Source organism: Sabethes cyaneus, chromosome 2 (genome assembly GCF_943734655.1).
Source record: "Sabethes cyaneus chromosome 2, idSabCyanKW18_F2, whole genome shotgun sequence".
In the NCBI taxonomy this organism is placed as follows: domain Eukaryota; kingdom Metazoa; phylum Arthropoda; class Insecta; order Diptera; family Culicidae; genus Sabethes; species Sabethes cyaneus.
The window spans coordinates 190090826-190113579 of NC_071354.1; the positions used below are offsets into that span (position 1 = coordinate 190090826).

At 38.5% G+C, this 22754-nt stretch overlaps 1 protein-coding gene across 1 annotated transcript in view; it reads right to left on the reverse strand.

The window, feature by feature from the left end:
- The window catches only part of LOC128734978 (retinal homeobox protein Rx), a 108974-nt gene that overhangs the window by 49062 nt on the left and 37158 nt on the right, over window positions 1-22754 (reverse strand). The window contains exon 4 of the mRNA XM_053829401.1: window positions 16504-16670. Within this exon, the coding sequence (XP_053685376.1) occupies window positions 16504-16670 (167 nt within the window). The remainder of the gene's footprint in view (window positions 1-16503; window positions 16671-22754) is intronic.

Genomic DNA, 22754 nt, shown 5'->3' on the forward strand with positions numbered 1-22754 from the left:
GTTTTACCCAAAATTGGTAACAATTGTTAATTTTGGGCAATTTTTTCCACCAGATTGCTCAACTTTCGAATTGTACACAGTCCTTTGTAAAATTATAGATTTGTTTTTTTCGTCCCACATATGCAATCAGCCTTCGTGAACTCAAAAAGTGGAATTTTAAATTTTTGTGGAACTGTTCGCCAACATTTAATTTATCATTTGTTATTTCATTATTTGATTTGCAATGAAGACGATTAAAAGTAGTCGAAAGTATAAATTTTTAAAAATAGTGCAGGTGGGAATATTTTGATTCTCCAAAACTCAAACAGTTTTGAGGTAGAGACAAGTAAAGTGAATTATATATTTTGGACAGGCGATACGCATACTCTATTTTGGATTTTTACGACAAAATCTAAAAATAGTTCAAAATAGAGTAGGCGTAACGCTTGTCCAAAATTGAAACTAAAGCTTACAATTTTGTTGAATCGTGTTCAACCCTTTTTTTGCAATTTTCTCAACCGCAAACCATTTTGTAAAAAAATTTATTTTGAAAATGTAGAGAAACTTTTTTTCCAGAAATTTATATAAAGGTTTCAATTGGGTATTTTAGCGGTATATAAATTTTCACATATTATGGTAACATATGATGTCACTGTATCGTCACATGAAGACTTTTTCAAATTTGACGAGTGAAAGTAATAAAAATAGCATTTTTTTAATTTAAAATTTTTTTTGGAATAAGACGATAGCTGAAAAGTAACCCACTTTTCTTCTCAGCTCACCTCAGACAACACAGTGAATAGATAAACTATGGTCATCGGACGATACAGGCTTCATATGGGTGCTGTCAAAAGCTCGGTCAAAATGAAGAGCTTTATCAGAAAGATAGAAGAGAGGGAGAGAACTTCTGACATCATTTCAATCCACCCCCTCGGCAGGCAACCATGTTTTCGCTGCCAACATCTCGTGTGTGCGAATAGTATAATAGATAGATAGCATGTCAGCACTGCGTTTCACTCAACTGCCAGCAGTCTGATTTGGGCCCGCTGTCAAATTTTGAGCCCAGGACATCCTGTCGCTGACGTTCACTGCAGCTCGTTATAGAGCTACGGGGTGAAGTGGCTGTCAAATTCATACATTTTCGATGTCCCACGCATAGGTACCAAAATGTTAATTTTGACAAGAACCAAAAAATTTGCTGGGAATTCCCCTTTACCGAGGACCATTTGAAAGTTGCTCTCTTCACTCCTACATGAGAAAGAGATAGCAACACACCATGCCCTTGTTATAGAGATGTCGATGGGGTGTTTCAATCAATCAGCTTGGTTGATATCTGTCAAACAGCAAATCATTCTATTTTTGATTTTTATTAATTTTTTCATTAAATATTGACTTAGTTGAAATAAAAAAAGAACTGTTAGATGCAGAAAACGACGAGCTATCAAATAAGGTGAAAAAATCCACTTTTTTGGGGAAATTAAAATACCCAATTACACAAACTTCAAGTTTGGCAATGTCTGAGAAAATAGGACAATTTTTTTTAGTTGGAAATTTCCCCTCATAGAAAAAGGGTAAAACTTCGATTTTCCCTGTTGTTTAGTAATAGTAAATCCATCAAATTATGAAGTGCTGCTTACATCAACTTGTAAGCATAAGGAGCCTGCTTTACTCGTGCATCGAACAACCAGTCAGAGTCTAATAATTTAATTAATACCAATCATTCGATGCGTTACGATGTGCAAACAAGTGAGCTGCCCACGATGAATTGAGTGCCCGTGACGGTGTTGGTGTGAGCAAACCACTGCTGCGCTGCTTCTCCAGCTAGAGATGGATCGTTTCTCCTCTCTACGTACACATCATGCATTCACTACTGTACCAGTCGATTTACCTCGGCAGCCATTTTCTTCGAAACCATAGCCGCAACATCATCACCCGTGCGAGAGCAAGCACGAGTGAACAGCAACAACAACAACCAACAACAAGTAGGAAGAGATAGGAGGATGGAAACCACAAAACAGAAACGATGTTGATGATTCAGTCAGGCTATATGGTGATGGTGTTCCATCCCACTTTTCTCGCCCATCATCATCCCCATGCGTACCGTCGTGTCGCGTCGCCGCGTTCACCGCTCTGTGCGATGGATGCTTGGCTTGATTTTCCGGTTTTACCCCTCCGTCCGTGTTGCTGTTGCTTGCTTGCCGGCGATGCGATGATGATTAGGGTGCTGTTTAAAAGCGTTAGCCTCGCTAGTTATTTCGGCCGGAGCAACATTGGATTTGGTATTGCGTCTGATGATGATTAAAGTAATATCTCTATCAGATTGTCGCTGTTTTTTGCAGTTCGAACTAATTGATTCGATGTGGCTCGGTAAGCGATTAACGCTTACTCATAGTCGTGTTTCAAAAAATATTGCAAGTCTGTTTAATTTAAAGTATTAAAGTAATTCTAAAATTTTCCAAGCGCAGACTGCTAAACAATTAACTAATAGTATTTACAACTTTATATTATACTTATACTTCCTTCAGTCCGCGGAGTTGCAACAAACCTACTGTGCATGCCGGGTATACGAGCACTGAGTCGCAATTATGAAAATTGTTAATTGCAATGCAAATAATTTTCATTTACATAATTTTCCACTTTTCTCACTTTCTCCAAGGCACACTGACTGACGGAAAACCTTGTTCGGAAGCGATGTGGTCCAGTTGCTGGCTCAGACCGTTGCGGGCCGGCTACAGGCCGGCGGTCAGTCGGGCTACGGTTTACTAACAAGTGCAAAGGGCCACCGTCACGTGAGGTGACATAAAGCGAGATTGTTTTTAATGGCCGTACTGCGAAGCTCATATTTTTTCCCGGCATTCAAAAATTTCCTCATTGATTGTTGTTTATTTACTTCACCTTCACTCGGATTGATGATTCTGTTTGATTAAATCATTGCAATTGGTACAGAAATTAAGTGCACATAAGTATTACAGTGGCATTGCCATTGGGTCAGTTGGAGCCGAAGTGCGATAAGAAGCAAAATGCACGAAATGATCAGGGGGTTGATCAATTATAAACACTGCAGAACTGATATTCAAATATCATTGCATTTTGGTAGCAGTGCTATAGCATCTGTGTAATAAATGCCATTTTTATGTAATTTACCATTACAACATAACATATTGCGTCTCCCCTCGTCAGTTGTTCTACCTCACGCACAGGTGGAAAAGCAATTAGAGCATGGATCTTGTTAAAACAAAGTTTCAAAGTATAGCATGTTTCATAGAAAAAACGGGACATATCGGGGTAACCACACGTCTCACCCACCGCACCCGGGTGGAATAACATGTTAAAAAGTCGTTTCCATCTATACTCACTGCCGGTCAGTTATAACTTGCACATTAACTGTAACTTAGTAGCTAGTCGCGCTTTGTTGGCCGCCGAGCCATACTGTACTTAAGATAGCATCTGCAAATGGGTCACATTAGTTGAAATAATTAATTTAATTAGTGTCGCCGCAGTTTGCGTGCGTAATTTTATCCACCAAACCAAAGGTGCATGCTGGGGAGGAATGAGAAGAACCTACCGTGACTACTGATTACGATACCTTGACCCTCGCTCGCATGTGGACGTTGACGAGAACGACGCACGACAAGTGTTTATTATTTTATCAAATCGTCATTTTAGCTCGCACATTGTTTCGCAGTTAGAACAGTTCTGCCTCCTGCCAGCCAGAGCCTGGAAAGCCGCAGTGTGATTATCATGCTAGTATGTTCGTTAATTTTAGTGACAGACGTTAGCTATAAACTAGGTTAGAATTGTATTGTCACAATTAGGAAACAACTGGAACAATGTTTAATCTTTTATTAACCACAATAATCCGGCTTCGCCGATAAAACAACAAACTTTTACACGCACCGTTAAAAGTGGGAAAATTTTGTTCATCTCTCTGCCCAAAACTAATTACCCGACCCTTTTCACGCCCAAGTGCAACGGGATCGTAAACATCTTGCAGCCGATCAGTCCAACGGCCGTTTTGGAACCGTCGTGTCGGTCGGTCGGTCCCTAGCATTATAAAAGGGGTGATACCAAATCGAATCAACCGAGAATCCCATCCTAATCCTCGATAATGATGTGAGAAAACATGTGTTCTATGGCAATTATAGGGAAATTCAAGCCGTCGTGCTGTCCTGACGTATAAACCACTAAACCGAAACAACCACGGGGATGGATGGGTGGTGTAGGGAAGCGATTGACCGTGTCGCACCCACACAGCAAGAAGACGCCACGGCAAGGGAAAAAGAAAACGCTTCACCCGCGTTAAGCGTAATTTAATCCACGTCTCGTGTCGGTTCGGATTCTTTCTCCCTTTTCCGGATCTTTCCCCGGCTAGCCGGAGATAGACGGGTGGAATTCCGAGACTTCGAACCGTACGCTATGTCGTCGGTGGTAGTCAATTGCTGCTGTGGAACTTTCTCAATCCTCTTTGATTGAATCGTATCAATTTGCTTGCCGATAAAGTCGGTTTATTGTCGCTGGTTGATCCAATTTCCCTCGGTGCGGTGTGGATTTACTTAAGGAAGTATTTCGTTTACAAATGATGAGACATGCAAATTTAATTGTACTGAGATCTTTCAACTATCAAGTTTTACCTCCGGTGAAGGCTGGAGCCTGCGTTAAGATCAGTGAAGTGAGATAATTTGTTTTCAGATGGGTTTTTACGGCGGTTTGTGAATTACGCCGTTTTGAAGCAGACCATAAAGAAATTTAATATTAATCGAAAATAAACTCCGAGAGTGAATCAAAGTACGCTCGCAATTGCAACTCAAAGCAAAGCAAAGCCTTGGGTTCAAGCGTCTTTAAGACTTGGCCCTTCTCTATTGACACTGACTTCGCAACCGGTTATTAGAGTACAAGACAATTACGAGGCTAGTGCAACAATTCAACTGATTCCAGAAGCATTGCCCAGTTGAGATTCGAACATAAAATGGTAATACTTTTAGACTAGAATCGTATCTTCAAGCTCATTGGGCGACTCGCCATTGCATTGTGGTCCAAAACGATAGAAAGGGGATATTTTTTCTAATCTATAGTACGAATAATCGAATATAATTTCATACATCAATTTGCATCCAATTCCAAGCTTACGAAGCAATATCGTTGAAAAACATCATAAATAGGAGAGGTCCCACATTGCTGCCTTGGGGAAGATCCGAGCAGTTGGTAAAGTGAGAAGAAAACAGTAGTCAAGGTGCATGTGTAGAATTCTGCCGCACATTTAGGAATTAAGCCATTCCGTGAAATTCCCAGAGCCGCTGTGTCGCGAAATATTCTGCAACAGTATTTTATGGCTATAAGATCGAATACTGCTTTCAGATCAGTATAGATCACGCCAATTTGTGCTTTTTGTTACATGTAGGATATACAGGTAGACGTGAAATCCATAAGGTCTTCGAAACATTTATTTGCATGAATAAACTACTTCTTTCTGTTAGACGATAGAGCTATAGTTTCTTCGACAAATGCATAGAAAATAAGAATGCAAGTAACTTCGTAGTAAAACGAAATTTCTATCTCCAACGGGTACAGAGTTGTTGAATATTTTCTTTGGAAGTTCCTTAAAAAATAGTTTTCCATACCAAACTTTTTTCTAGTTGCATTTTGCTAGAATATAATAGCCAATTATCGAAGCTCTCAAAACACACGTTTTTGCAGAAAACTGCGAATCCTTTTTTGTGAAGTTACCGCGTATTTAAGCTTAATTTTTCGTTGATTTCACGAACCTACAGGGTAGAATGGGGAAAACGGAGACTAGAAGAAAGCGTTTCACGGGGTTGAATAGTGTTTTGTGTAAAGAATGTGGTTTTCTTAACCACAAGAACTGAGATTTTCTCTAGCTATGCATCTGGATTACATATAATGCAAAACAGAAAATGTAATTGTCATAAGATCAATAAGATGAATTGTTGAAAAAGTATCGCGTAAATTTTGACTTTCATAAAAATATTGTATAAATAAACTGCGCAAATTCCAAATGTCATTGTTTGGCATAACACTGTTCATATTATAATACGACAGAGCTATTTTATGTGAAATTACAATCACTGCAAACTCCCTGTTATATTGGATTTTATGTAGAAGATATTGTTGAAGAAACAAATGAAATGGAACCATTTGTGAAAATGGTCATAACTATATCATTTTTAAAACCTTTTTTTAATTTGTTTATATTCACTTTAACAGCTTGGGTCATTCGTGACTTTTGCTGGGCTGGGATTTAGACCCGCACCGTCGGCGTGAATGCTAACTACTACACCGGGATCGACCCCGACATTATAACCTTTATAATCACCATAAGATCAAAGGTTGCAGTAAATTCTAAAAACAGAATTTTTCAATGGCGTTACCATTTATATTATGGTTCAACCATTATCATTATGTTGATCGTATGATGATATGTTCATATCGAAAATATGTATGGTAAGTCACTCATTTTCGGCTCTAAAGATATAATATAGATTTACACTTGGGTTGAAAAAACGCATAAAGCAAACCACTTTCATACTAATTATCTGTTCATGACTTTTAAGGCGACGTACGGTTCAGTCAATCAAAACGAGCTGTGGTGTGTTTGTTCGACAAAACTGAATAAGCTGTACCGAATGAGGCATTAGAAAAGCGTTTGAAAGATGTAGCGTTTGTAAGATTTTTTGGTTTTGCGAATGATGTCGATGTTATTGAGATCAATCGCAGAGCCGTAGAAGTGGCTTATAAGGTCTTTAATATCGCGAGCAGAGTGTGAAAGTCGAAGTGGCGTTGGTATTACGTCAATCCATAATCATGGGTCACACACAATTGCGGGTCATTTTCGCTTTGTTGCTAATTTCCGTTTAAATATTACCAAATGATTGATCAAATTATTAGTGCTACTTATGTGTAAAAAGTTTATCAATCAATTAGTATATTGTATTAGTATAATGCATCATAAAGCTAAGAAGACCCATAATTGTGTGTGACCCATGATGACGGACTGACTGTAGATGGGGAATAATTCGAACAAGATAGTAAAGGAATTCGAATTTCTTGTTATGCTTGTGACAAGTAATAGTGGATTCTATAACATTAGTTCGAACGTAACTAGTCCGAAAACCACTAGCCCGAATGTAACATTGGCCAGCTCGAATTCACCTCTCGCAAAATGATTGAAGCCTTGCAGGAAAAAGAATTGGTTATTGGAATTTGAATTTATTTTCCTTGACTGAAGTTTTTGGAGCGTCTTAGTAGAATATGAAACCTAAAAATAAAAAATAAGAAAACTTATCCAATTTAATTCTACTATGTGTATTTTTTTCACGACAGATACGTATTTCGCCTACGACTTGCAGGCTTCCTCGAAGTTCGAAGTTCGAAAACAGACACTGAGGAAGCCTGCAAGTCGTAGGCGAAATACGTATCTGTCGTGAATAAAATACACATAGTATAATTAAATTGGATAAGTTTTCTTATTTTTTATTTTTAGGTTATTTTCCTTGCTAGTGCACAAAAAATTATTAAAATCCAATAAATATTTTGTAAATATTGACGCAAAAGACCATCGCTTGTTCGGTTTGAATGCCCCAAAAACGGGCTTTATATTCTCATATTTTGCAATGCGTTTCTGTGGTGGGTCGTAACCGGCGCACAGTGGTCCAGAATCGCAAGAAACCGACATTAGCAATTGGGTAAAAAATACGTAATTTCTCAAGGCTGGTGTTTTAGAGAAGTTTATTAATAAAATATAGCGCATCTTTCTGCGCGATTAGACCATGACCGTGAATTCACCTATAAGGGTGATACAATGTTTTTGGTATATAATTTAAAAAAAATCCTCTAAAAAGTTGCAGAACATACTAAAATAAGCAACTTTGCTGAATATAGTAACTATCTATCTCTTACTGGTTGCGAAATATAATGATGTGCTTAAAAAGAGCAGTTAAAAGTCAATTATGCTCAATAACTTAGCACAGGATTTTTTCATTGCTACCATATGCCCTGCACAGTTATTCAGTTTATTGGAATACATATTTTCTCTGAAGACTACTTGTCGCTAGGACACATATTTAATGAGTTGTAAAATATATACACAGGGTGTTAGGTAGCTAAGTGCAGATATTTTTACACTCTATGGTCTCTGGTGCAAAAACTATGCTAGCTAGCTCAATTCTTCTACTTTCATTCGAAAGCTGCGAAAGTTTTGTACTGAAAACTGGTCTTAACTTTCTACTTCATACAATGTAGTAACCTTCAGAAGCAAAAATCTTTGAAATAAGCGTTTCCCATGGCGTTTTTAACGAATTTCTCCTAAAAAGGTGTAATAAACTGATTGCTTTTATTCACCAACTTTAAGCTCTGATACCATTCTCCAATTCGTTCTTTGATGTAAAACGTCTATCTCTTTAAGTTTCGTTGCAATTTAATTCTAAACGCATGATTTTGAGTTGAGTTGAAGCAGTATCTGAAAACTGCACAAACTCATACATCACGCATAGCACGCTAAATCACCACGTGCGACGGACATGGCTGGACGCATATGTGATTCTCTACTACCTCCTGAAATATCTGCACTAAGCTACTTAACAGCCTGTATATAAAAAAATCTCACTATTCAAAATAAATCAATTTCAGGCAGCTTCGCGCAAACTACACAACTATTAGATGACTATATTTTGTCCATAAAAAATATTTCCATCAGGAGATCTCCGAGCCATCCTCGAAAAAATTAGGGTAGATGATCCATTAGTTGCGCCACTAAGCACAATATAACTTCATTTTGCATGTTTATTGAGGTATATGCTTCAATTAATGCTTGTGGGATATAAATTTATCAAATACAAGGTATTTGTCACAAGGCAAGACAATTGCTTTCGTTGTACGAGAAGCTTTATAAAGAAAAAATGAATTTTACGGTTCAATTATATTGTACCAACAGTTGCGCTAATGTTTCCTTAATTAAGTTTGATGTTCCTTTAATTGTGTTATTCCATATACATTGCTAGGTTGCTAAGTGAAAAAACATCGTAGCAAAACTAAAGATGAGCGCCTATAGTTGTGCGCTCCAACTGCGCGATAGATTTTGGAAAATTGGCATTTTAGCAAATAATGCTTTAATTTTAAATGGTGTAGTCTAACTAGCAATACTTCTAAAAACCTGTTTTATATAATGAATGTAATTGTTTTATCTAAATGCTACGGTGACGAAAATATGCATTAATAATGAATAGTAGCGCAACTATTGGTACTACCACAACTATTGGATCAACTACCCTATTAGAAAAATGATTTTTGATTGTGTTAATTTTTGATGAAATACTTTATAACTCATTAAATAAGCATCTTAGTGAAAAACATTCTTCAGAGAAAATGTGTATTTTAACATACTGAGTAACTTTGTAAGGCGTTTGAAAGCAATGAAAAAATCCTGTGCAAAGTCATTGAGCAGAATTGACTTTTAAGTGCTCTTTTCAAGCACATCATTATATTTCGCAACCAGTAAGAGATAGATAGCTATTATATTCAGCAAAGTTGCTTAATTGATTATGTTCTGTAACGTTTTGGAAGAACTTTTTTTTTTTGAAATTAGGCCATTACAAATATTTAAAAAAGTTTTTGTCCCTCCGGTGTTGGGCCACTGAAGGGGGGGGGAGAAAAAAAAACAAAGAGAATTTTTTAATCGAGCAAAAAAATATGGATTTCAAGCATTTTTTACTTAAAGTTTAAACGTGAAAACCAAATCTATTCTTGCTTTTAATAAATACGTAGTTATTTTTCATGGAAAAATCTACGAACAAAAAGACAAAAACGAAAGAAATTTTTTGACCGAGTTTCGGAAATTCCACTGTTTGAACATCCATTCCTATTTCGTGCTAGAAGCGTTAACTCAACTCGTACACTCATTTTTCGAGTTTTTCAAGCTGTAGAACCCACAGACAAATGATTTTATAAAAAAAATTTAACTCATATCCTACAAATTATTTTTTTGCCTCCCGATTTTTCAAGCCAATTTCCAAGGGGACGACAAAAACTTTGAAAATGATTTGCAATGGCCTTATTTAAAATCACCATTATAGGTGAATCCATGGTCACCCTAATAGCGCAGAAAGACGCGATTTTATTAATAAACTTCTCGAAAGGCACCACCCTTGAAAAATTATGCGTTTTTACCCAATTGCTAATGTCCGCTTTTTTGCGATTCGGGACTAAACTAAATTTGACTAATAATTCGATAATGCGACATAAGTAGTTAGAAGTGAGTAATAAGAAATGTGTCGCGAATAGTGAGAGGCGAATAATGAGAAGTGAGTAGTATTAGTTGGACTGGGTAAGTGAGAAGAGGTAAGCGGAAAGTGAGAAGTGAGAAATGAGATGCGATAAGTGAGAAATGAAAAGTAAGAAGTGAGAAATGAGATAAAAACACATTTACACTTTACGAAAAACAAAAAAAAAGAGAAATGAGAAGTGATAAGTGAGGAAAATGATGCGAATCGAGCGAGAAGTCAACAATGCATACTCTCACGCGAGCAAGTATGAGTGGCACAGAATTCATCACTCACGCAAGCGTAAAACAAATAGCTGCCGCTGCTGTGTGCAGACATTCTGGTACGTACACACTCGCGAAAGCACAGCCTCATATTATCTTACTGCATAGCTTACTCACGAGTCAAATAACTCGTGAGAAATCAGCTGCACGTGAGGCAGACTTGTGATAAATGCTGCTCGGAGCCAAACGGTGCATACCTACACATGTAGGCACACTCGCACTCGCAAAAACTCGTCGCAGTGCATGGATAAATAAGAGCGAGAGTCCGAAAGGAATGCTTATGCCGGCGTGTTCGTTAGAATGAGTACGCGTGTGTGCGAAAATTGTACCACGGTTTTGCAACACTGTAAATATTTAAGCGTTTTAAGTCCCACGAATGAATGCAAGTTGCAGGGCTTCATTCTTCAATCATTCTAATTATTTCTATCGTCTTGAACATTTCTCATGTTTAAGTTTGAACAATAAAAGGAAACATAAATTATATTAGCACAGACTAGTAGGCATAGCTATTCTAAACAGATCCCATAAATCGAAAAAGTTGGGGTTTTGTTAACTTGGTTATTGTCATTTAGCATTTAGAAGGGTACATACGGAATTCTGCCACGGGGTTCGGGAACATAAAAGGTTGGGAACCACTGGTTTATAATATTGCTGAATCTTTTGTATGAACTTTACTATATGGCTGCTATCCCGGTGGGTCGCAAGCCTACAGCACTACTAAAATATCGGTATCGCAGCCCTACAGTGGCATTAATATAAAAAAATAAAACCACTGGCGAACTGAAATGACACATAGAATAAAATCCTTTAAAAATCATCGTCCAACTTATTTTGCTTGTAACACTAACAAGCTGTGTTATGCATGTTACGGAGTAACTTATATTTTTAGGGCTTTAAACTATAGGGTTTCACATTAGTACAGTTTTATACTGAAAACTCGAAGCTACAGCTGAGCGCTGCCGTGTGGCCATGCTGCGAAACATGCTATTTTGAAAAATGAGTGCTTTTTACATACACGATGGAATGATCATGATCAAAAACTTATCGTGCGACACCTTAAATCACACTAGAATTCAATAACTAGATCAATGTAAGTCGAATCTGCTATCTAGGGTCAGGTTTAATCATATCTGGACGTATTTGGATGACCCCGGGAACCTTTAAGAAATGACCAGTTTTGAAGATGAACAAGAACTCATCATACGACACCTTAAATCACACTAAAACTTTAAAGTAGATCCATGTATGCCAAATTGAGTACCTAGAACCACAAGAGCCCATTCCGGACATGGTTTTATTATCAAATATATCCCACATTGTGTTATTGACTTCCCTAGGGGTTCCCGGAGTCACCCAAACATGTCCAGATATGACCAAACCTGACCCTAGGTAGCAGATTGGGCTTCCATTGGTCTAGTTAGTGAAATCTGGTGTGATTTAAGGTGTCGCACGATAAGTTTTTGTTTATGGACGAAACTAGTCACTTGCCTGGCTGTTCCCGGAAGTGTCTAGAACTTGTCCAGATATAACCAATGTAGTACTAAGTAGTTGATCTGACTTCGATTGATATGGTTTTTAAATTCTGGCGTAATTTGAGGTGTTGCATGATAAGTTTCTGTTCATGTTCGGTACTGGCCATTTACCCAATACACCGTAAAACTCCTAAAATGGTCACCAATGGGCATATGTTGCATAAAAAATCAATACCGGCTGTGATTTACGTTCATTTTGCAAGTGTCATTGAAGATTTCCATTTACTTTATATGAGCAATCTACCCTTTAAAATTTCAAAAGGGCGTAACTCAAAAATTTCGTCGAACGTTTTTTTTTAAATTAGCTCAGAGGTGTAGGATAGCAATACAAACCAACTGGCATTTGCCCTTCAAATGGTTTATTTTATTGTTTAATAACGGTATTTTGAACACCGTGCTATTGTCATCCATTTCAAAATAAATTACCAAACGAAATATTTGACAAGGTCAAAAATAGTACGTGGCTACATCAGCAAGAAACCTTCAACCTGTACTATCCTCCCGGCGCCCCACTAAAATCTTACCAGCACGTGACAGTGACAGCCCAGCTAATTGTAATCTGCCATTCGATAGACAAAATCCTACCCAAGTATTACGGTGCTGGGGACGAGTCAAGATGCGCTGTCATATTGACGTGCAACATCTCCACTGAGAAAGCAAATCCCGTTCCGTTCTATCTTCCTTCTATTTTCAAATCGGATTACATGGAAAGAGCACCACCGTTCTCCATCGTTGTTCCGTGTAGAATTGTTTTGTGTTTTCCCTCGGAACTGCCTTTATCAATCACGCACGCGATCGAAATCGAACCGAAAGACATCATTATCGAGCGGAACCAATTAGCGCACGCTACACGCTACTATTATCTGCCATCGTACAAGGTGACGACAATCTTCACGATTAGGATCCATTCCTTTGCACGTTCCCGTTCCCATTCCCAAATGCAAACGAAAAGTAATTAACTTGTAACCCCTCTCTGGTACCACCTGGCGATCTGACTATACGGTTTGTCCTTTGGCACTAATTTGACAGGTTCCGAAAGAAGACAAAACCCATTTTACAGGTGTCAACTTTCACGTTGCTTGGCGTCTCGGCGAAGTACATATGCTCGGTATGCCGGGATCGACCAGGCCAGGCGAAGCGTGGAGGAAATAAATAACATTTGTTTATTTGGCGGCACCGACCTCCCGCTGCTGCTGCTACGCTGGCTGGCTTCGACTTCAAAAGTCATATTTTCGCATGATTCGATGACATTTGTCATTCGAGCGACGAACAGTCAGTCAGTCAGCCAGCCAGTTAAAGGCGTGTTTCGTTCGCCAGCACCGTAACCGAACCGTTTAGCGGTGTTGTCCCGAAATTTAAATGACTTTTTGAAAAGTTTCAAATTTGTGATTACCTACCAACCAGGTGGCACAAAACAACGGGTCGGACGCCGCAGCTGTCGGCTTGGATGATTTGATTTTGCAATCTCGCGGCTGTGGGAAATTGAATTATATCTTCACACGGCATTGTAATAAATAGTGGCGGCGGTTTGAGGAAAATTGGAAAAGTTACCCCCTTACTTTCTCGCTCATGTGTAGCGAATGTCAAAGCAAATGGGGACGCGTGGTGTCAAGTAGTTCAACTCGTGGCAATCCAAACTGGATGTACCCTTGAATTGAAGGAAAATTAATGTGTTCCTTTTGCATTTGATATGACGACTATCATTTAGTTTGGTTTCGATTCAGAAGCAATCGGTTCAAGTAACTTATTGCACCGATTATGCTATGTAGTTGATGCATTGCGTGCACTCAGTGCATTTCAATTTTGCAAGTGAGCAAATCGATTTGCAATTCTGCCTATCTTTCTGCTCGCTTTGTACGCTGTGCTACACTCCAGTGAATCAATATTGACATGAAATCAATATACAACATATATCACCGTGATTGAAGTTCGTGGCGTACACGCTGCTGATTTTACTTTGAACTCAATTTCGTGTGACCTTTGCCACCTTTTTGCTGGAAAATCAATACCGCCTGACGTGGAACTTCTCATTCCACTATCCAAAAAAAAAATTCTGTTCCACGCATTATTCAAACACCGGAAAATTGCTCACTAAATCAAACATCAAAGTTTAAAACTCAATTTACGCTAACTTTATCCTCTCTTCCTCACTGTCATTTGCAACAATTCAGCGTTTAGTAATGCAATCAAATCACAAAGTCAAGTTAATAGAAAAATGGAAAATTAGACTGCCAAATTGAATAAAAAAAATCACCAAGAGAATCACAACAAAGCGATATCACTCGCGACGGGTTAGACAATCTGTCCGACCTGTGTCGAAAGTTACAAAGCAAAATGTGACAGATGTAAACAAAGTTACCAATCCGGCATCCCGTTGTGATTTTCCGAAGAAAAGCAATCTTCGAATTGTTGCGCCGACCCTCAGTGCGTTTGGAAGCATCTCTCGAGTGCTTCTCCCTCCCTTCTGTGCGTTTAAAAATCGATTATGACAGTTTACGGTCTTTTTAGCCGGTACCCACCGTCATTGACTTGACGACTTGGTCGCTAGACCCCGACACCCGGAAATGGAAAATAATTTAGGTGAGGGTGTGCATGGGCACAGTGAGCTCAAAGTGGACAAAATGATTGAGTCTGTTATCACTACGGAAAAACAACGACAAACGAAGTTTAACCGATAAACGCGTTCAATTTTCCCACTGTTGACTGAAAAACAAACGGTTCCGAAATAATCGAAAACGCAACTATAACAAATTTTAATAACTGCTCGTCGTATCCCGCCCACCCTCTCGTCGCCACCCACCCCTGCCCGGTGGTCTATCGTTGGCACGCGATTGAGCTCAGTGGAACGACTCAAATTAACAGTGACGTTCCGGGGGCAAACTGCGCGGATAACAAGGCAACATAACCTAGCCAGCCAGTCGGCCGGCCGGTCGGGCCGGGCCGTCAACCGACGATGGAGGGTTGCTTTGATCACAACACCATCAACGGACGGCCCAACCGCCTTTCTCCGAGCCGAGCTTGGCATGTAGGTACCTATGCTGTGCTGCTGACTGGGAAAGGGTGCGCGCCCCAGCTATGCGATAATTGTATTCATATGATGGTAAATTGAAAACTCAATTACGACAGCCTCGTAGCCCTACGTCCCTGCTCTGGGTTTTGCAAGCGAGCGAGCGAGCATCGGAAAACTCCTCCGTCATTTGCAGCGAGATCTCGCTGCTGGACCGATGAAGCGAGGGGTTGGCGGACGGGATTTATATGAACTGCGACTGACTATTATTAAGTGTGGTCTGAAGAGGATAATTTACCCTCTTCACTTTGATTCTGTGCGCTTGATCTGGTGTGCACAGCTTCGACTAGATTTGCGCTCATACTGGAGGCAGGGATGCGGAGCAAAGTAAACAAACCATCAAAAAGGGAGGCGTACTGTCATCGTCATCATCATCATCGTCATCAAGCTTGTCATCACGACGGTAGCCGACCGTCGAGGTGGTGAGTTTTGATGCACCATTGCAGGAGATCGCTTCGAATCCAAACCTGGTGCTTGTCTAATGTGATTTTCCATGCGGATTTCTGTTTTGTTGACGATGCGAAGACTATAATTTCTATTAATTTCGATTTAAATTATCTCTGGCCGGCCCATTCCAGCTGGCAGGAAACGGGATTGATCAGCGTTGATTGAGTTCCTGATGGGTGTCATGTTTTGGGATTTGGTTTTAAGGAGAGCACAGGTTTTAAAGGCGTCTGTGACAAAGGGGTTCCATTCTGGACCTAACATATTTGAATTAAATCCACTCCCGCTGTTTACGTAGAACTGTTTCACGTGGTAAGACCACCCTGTCGGTTTGTTGCGATGATGGCGCCGTCAATCACAACTTGAAGAGTTTTGTTGGAGAGTTGTTACTAGGAATGTTGGGGTACCAATCAGAAAACTCGATAAATCAATATTTACGATGCAAACTATTCAGCGGAATTGAGGGTTATGAGAACTCCCCTGAATTGATATTATTTTCTATCCATTATCCGATCGTTTGCTAGCGAAAAGCCAATTTATGCTCTGCCTACCATCTAACCTTTCGATAGCAATAACCGACGATGACGCCCATACATGGCAGTAAAATCAAGTATGTAAATCCTAAACAAACTATATTCACTCATGAAACCTGGAGCGCAGACCCTCATTTATCCTTTTGCCACCATATAAATAACCAAACATTTGCTTTCTGCCTTGGCAGAGTGGAGCATGAAAAAGTACATTCCTGTCGTGCACCTACGTATGACTGCTCAGCTCATATGTGAATTTCCAATTTATCCTTTCCATTCATCCTGCGCGATTTCCCCGCGATTTTCACCCCCCGGAATCGCCGCTCTGATGTGTGGTGGTATAGAAAATCGATCGATATCGACATGACACGAACTGGAAGAAGCAGATTCACTCACCTGAACGCGAACTTCCGGCAGGTTCACCTTCATCGCCAGCTCCTCGCGCGAGTACACATCCGGATAGTGGGACTTTTCGAAGGCTCGTTCCAGCTCGTGCAGCTGGTAGGTGGTGAAGGTGGTCCGGTTCCGTCGGTGTTTCTTCTTCGAGCAACCATCCTCGCCACCTGTAATGGAGTAAATATGGGTAGTAATTGAAATAGTTGTTACTAGAGGAGTTGCTGTTAGTGGCGCTTGAGACTACTTTATCAATTTAACAATTTAATAGTGAATGCACACAGAAATCGAACTGAAACACATGAAAGTTATTGAACAAGCAACAAAATCAGATATATTTTTCCATCATTTAAAACCCACAAAATTAAATCATTCTTAGAGGTACATTTTTACATCAAAAAACCCCTAATAAAGAAGCCTACAAGTTTGCAAACTTACACTGCAATCTATATATACAAACTGGTTTAGTACACGGTCTTGTTTGGGGCCATTCCTTTTTTGTCTTCTAGTCACTTGTACATCTGTTTCCGTTACAAAAATGCCCATAATGCAAGACACAAACCTCTTTTTTCTCATTTGAACTTTTCTTTCTCCTCTTGTGCCTTCCATTTTTCCCCTTTTGTTTTTTAGTATACAGCACAATAGAGATTTTTTCCAAGAAAAAGCCTATTAGTCCGTATGAATAAAATAGTTTCCTTTGCTTTTCCCGGGTAAACCTTACGGAGGATGCAAAGTAAACTATTTTATTCATACGGTCCATTATCTTAATGGGCCATATGATTGAGCTCTTTGATTCGGTAAATTTCAGCTATAAATCCGGCCGAAGAAAAAAGTTGAGCAAAGCTTACAGTACAGTTAGGTATATCAAGCTTTTCAAAAAATCTATACTGAAGGATTCATTCATGCAAAATTATGCAATCATTTGCCATCTTGAATTTCGAAATTGGTTCTAGTGCTGATTATTTGATTTCATTAATTTCAGACTGTTACATCATTGGAAAAAAATCCGTATTGCGTAAGTTTTCATGCAAAAAACCTAAACACGCAGTATATTTTTTCTTTGGAACATCTGAGGGTCTGTTCTCCATGTTAGGAGCAGCTTAAAACTGCGTCTGAGCTTCATATAGAGGACGGCCGATCAGCGTTTTCGTGCTAGTTTGAGATTCTAAACAGCGCTGTGCAGGATGGTTCTTCGGCGATACAGGGGTTTGATGCCTTCTGAGAGGCGGTGCCAGGAAAATTTCAATACAAAGAACGAAGAACAAGGAATTTCAGACCGGATCAGTTGGAATAGACCAACCCGATGAAAACGGACCATGGATTGAAAATTCGGGATGTGGAACTGCCGATCTCTTTACTTTTAAGGGAGCGCTCGAGCGCTCGAGTGAAGAACCGCCATGGTTCGACATGGTAACGGAGTGTATCCCTTTAGGCACACGGATGATAGGCATACGGACGTTAGGTATAAGGGATGTTGTGCACTTATGGACAATAGGTATAATGGACGATAGGCATAACGGACGATTGGCATAATGGACGATAAGAAATGGTCATGCGGAAGGCATAATGTATGGTATGCAGTCTAATCGACCCAGTTTAAAAATGTATTGCATAATAGGGTGTCAGATTACATATGAATGGTCGAAACACAACTGGCCGTATCGCAAATGTTCGAAACTCAACTGGATGAAATAATAAATAGTGTAGTAGCCCGAATGGTCGAAACACGGATGACCGAATCACAAATGACCGAAACACACATGATCGAATGTCATAGAAAATATTTGCGACCTTCGACCTGCTCAAATACTGGGTATATACTATCCTTACTCACTACCCATTATGCCTATCATTTATTATGTCTAACGTCCGTATGCCTAACGTCCATATGCCTAACGTCGCGCATCCGTCGCAGTGTGGCAGGAGGTGTGCTGGAAGCACTAAACGGTATCGTGAATTCATGAATAGTCATACCGTCCAACCTCCTCTAGCCCTCATAGTGAAGGGTGCAACCTCCTCTAGCTCTCATGATAACCGCTACTCATAACATGACATCAAGAGATCGTCAACGAGAATTTCCATGCTCATACCAGGAGGTATATCTAAATTATTCATGGACGCCTTCTCCCGACGTTAGTTCTTGATCTTTCGTTATTCACCTTTCGTCTTTTTTCCGTCTTTCATCCTTCAGTTTTGTCTTTAATTTTTCGATTTTTCGTCATGTTATAACAGAGTACACTCAAGTCTCTTTTCACACGTGTTTTATGATTTTTGAAAAACGCGGTTTTTTACGATGATTTTTGAATTAACATGGTTCTTACATCATTTTTCGAATTGACGCGGTTTTTTCTAAAAGGTTTTTTACACGCCACGTATCCCCCGTGTAAAAAAAAAGACGTGAGTGTATGTCACCTTTTGCTGTCGTTTCCTTTTTTGTCTTTTTAACCCCTGCTACTCGTTTTTCGTTTTTAACATCCGAGTTTCCGACATCTTTACATCCCTTTTTGTCTCTTTTCAGCAATTTGCCATTTTTTACCTTCTTTTGTGTAGCGTTCTAAATGCCACTATTGGTGTCGTTTTATCGTCATTTGAAGTCTTTTTTAGCATTCCACTGGTTTGTCACCTTTTTATCGTCTTTTCTGTATCTATTTAAAATTTTCACGTTGTTTTAAATTGTCGTTTTTGACCTTTTTGGTAGATTTTTTGGTTACTTTTTTGACCTACTTGTCATCAGTTTTTCGTCATGATTTCGATGTTGATCGATGTCTTTTCGCTACATTTTTATCGTTTTATTGTCGTCTGTTTACTCTTTTTTTTGTTGTGTTTTCGTCGTCTTTACATCATCTTATTATTGTCTGTTTGACGCCTTTTCGCCGTCTTTATGACATTTATTTGTCGTATTTTTGTCATCTCGGCATGATTTTTTTGCTATCTTTGTTATCGTCTTTTCGTTGCCTGTTCATCGTGTTTTGACGTCTGTTTTTGGCATTTTTGTTGTTGTTTGGCGTTTTTTCGTCGTCATTTTATCCATCTTTCTATCGTATATTCGCCATCTTTATTTTGCATGTTTTGTTACGCTTTTGACGCTTTTTAAATTTATTATTTTGTCGTTGTTTTGACCTCTTTTCGTCGTATTTTCATGTTGTTTCAACCGTATTTTTTAGTCTTTTTGTCAATTTTTCATTGTATTTTCGCATACTGTTTATCATTTTATCGTCATCATAGCATTTTTGTAGCTTATGCGTATCTTATGCTTTATGCGTATTTCTGTCGTTTACGCGTCCTCTTTTCGTCGTCTCTTCGTTGTCTTTTTTTCGCATTTTAAATTTGCAATAATACTGCGTATATCACATTAGGTCTAAATAATGATCGCAGTGATCCAAATCTTTTTACAAAAAAATAATGCGTAAAAACAGCAAAGCTAGTTAATTAATGCAAATAGAGCACATATTCCAAGTACTTGGTTATAAAGTATAATTTTTGCCGCTTGACAATAGTTTATAATTCATTCATATCAGAAAAGATTTCACCTATTTTCCGTATTCTAACCAGAAAAATATCAGTATTACTAATAATGAGAAAATAGTATGGTTAGAAAGTGATGGCATGAAAGCTAAGAACCTCATGAGATACCGTGAGATACAGAGGCGTATCCTCCCAGTTGATGTGAATACGATACGACATTGGCCTAACTAACCAGGCGTTAGTCGCCAGTCTGGCAAACAAAAAATCATAAGGTCAAATTCAATTAGAATGTAGCTCCATTGCTACGGCTTTTGTTTGCTTTTCTTGTTCGGAAAAGAGCAGCGAGTTCGTGCAGTTTTCAAGAGATGGTTTCCCACGTCGATTTTGGGCAGCACGTAGGAGAGAGGAGTAAATAAGAAGGCATAGTCTGTCTGACTAACTCAGGATTCAAAAAGTGCCGCATAGGAGTTTGTGGTGCGTATACGGGAATGATAGAAAAAGCTAGGTATCACACAACCTTATATAACAGGCGGCAGTAGTTTAGTGAGTAAAACATTCGGGTACCAACCGAAAGAGTGTAGGTGTGAGCTTCACCTGCCAGTGCATAACCCAATATATTTTTGGTCTATATCGAAATTTTCCAGTTTATCTAAGTAATCATTCTTCTCATCAGACACTTTCTCCCTTTCCACAATTCAAAAGGTGGCTAAAGCTGGAGGAATACAACGGTCATGTTTGAAGAATGCTAGACAGTTGTCCGACGACGACGATATTTGCTTTAAATCTGGTAGGAATAGCACGACCATGAACACAGTGGGCAAGATGATTGAACTGAAAGTGATTCAGAGGAATTACGTCCATCAGGGCATGTCATTAAACACATTCCAGCGTTACGGGACACTATGCCCACCCCGCAAATCAGTTCCTGTTGAACCAAATCCCTGGCATACAACTGGAAGGTAAAGTCCCCTTTAGTCACTAATTTTACAAGCTGTTTGCCAAAAATTTGGTGGAACAAGAGCCCATTTACACAGTAAAAATGGTTGCTAATTGTGTCCCGTAACGCTGGAATGTGTCATTAGACGGAAAGCCAGCTAAATAACAGTAAAATAGTTCGAATTTTTATCAAATTTCGATTTTTGATTTATAACAACCTCCTTTCGGTAATAATTCATATTGTAAGGTTTTTGTGCAAAATCTTCACACAATAATAATTTCAAACAGTTTCCGCCATCGTAAATTTCCGACAAACAATGAAAATAACGAAATTACTAATTTCTTAAATAGAGAAGTAATAGTTTTTACCGATTTAACGTAGAGCTCTCAAATAATTTATACGTACAAGTTTTGATCATCGATAAGCAACAGCGAAATTACGGTTCAAGTTATTTTACATTGCGACTTTGATAAAAGATGACTATATCCCATGTAACAATTTGGGTTTTATTACACTCTTATGATGGTATTTAAGACCAAAATAGGTAATGAAAACCGCCATAAGAGTACAATAAAACTCACATTGTTGCTTGGGATGTGTTCTAAATAGTTAGTTGGTCTTTGATAGTGGATGCAGACAACAGTAAATTTTCTTCGTTGATTACACTGTTTCTATGGTGATAGAAAATAACTTGCTGCTGATTCATCTTAGTTCGAAGTCCCCGAACATTTTGATAATAATTGGTGATTTGCTAGTTTGAAAAAATAAATTTCAGGTAACCAATAAGCAATACTGATACACTGCAAATGCAATGAAATAAGCATTTGCATATGCATGAAGAAGCTATCTTGTATGTTCGCCATTGCGTTTATGCTGATAAGATCGACTGAGGTACATATATTGTATTGCGGATTTTCGGCTTTCCAATCAGTTTTATATTGAAAACGGCTTTTTTATACTGCCTGACGTTTCGGCCTTTGGTTTTGGCCTTTTTCAAAGGAAATATGGTTACGTTTTCTTGTCTAATCGTTGATTGCCAACGGAAGGAAGTTCAAATTTTAACAGCTCCAAATGCATTGGTTTAGTGACAAAATAATGTACACACCTAAACCTTTTGACCATAGTGCACAACTGAGTTACCTCAAATACTACTTATGAACTATGTAAGCTAAATATACGGCTACTTTACTGCTAACACTCTCAAAATGCTGATAAAGTTTAATTGCAGTTGATTACTGACAAGAAAAATACGAAGACAATTTTGGATGCTTATTTACAGCAGTTATGCCGTCAAAGAATTAATATACCCTACATGAAGTTGAAATGCCAATAAAACCTCCTCTTTGAGTCTTGATCTTTATAATGAAGGGACAGGTATATTTTTTTTAATGACAGTCTTCTAACACACGACGTGTTGTTACAAAGAGGTCTCTAAAATATGCCTGAAAACCTCTAAAATATAGAATAATAATAATAATAATAACTGTTGTTACATTAAAAAATCAAAAGGAAAAATTGTTTCATTGCGAATATTATTGTTTACTTGTTACGTGGAATAAGATGTTACCGTTTACTATATAAAAGATTTTGAAGGACTAGTTTGCTTATTTTTTTCCAAAGCATGGCTTATGTCTAAGGTTCTAATACGAGTAAAACAGATTTATTCTTATATATCACGAATATATTTTGTGAGAAAAATTTGTATATGTCAGAGTTCAATGCATTTTAATTTTAGTATAGAGAAATACTCATTCTCTAAAAATTGAAAAACGTCGGAGGTTACAACAAAATATATTTGTTTAACGTATTTAAACTTGACAACTAGTAATTCTTAATTAACTCATACCGAACA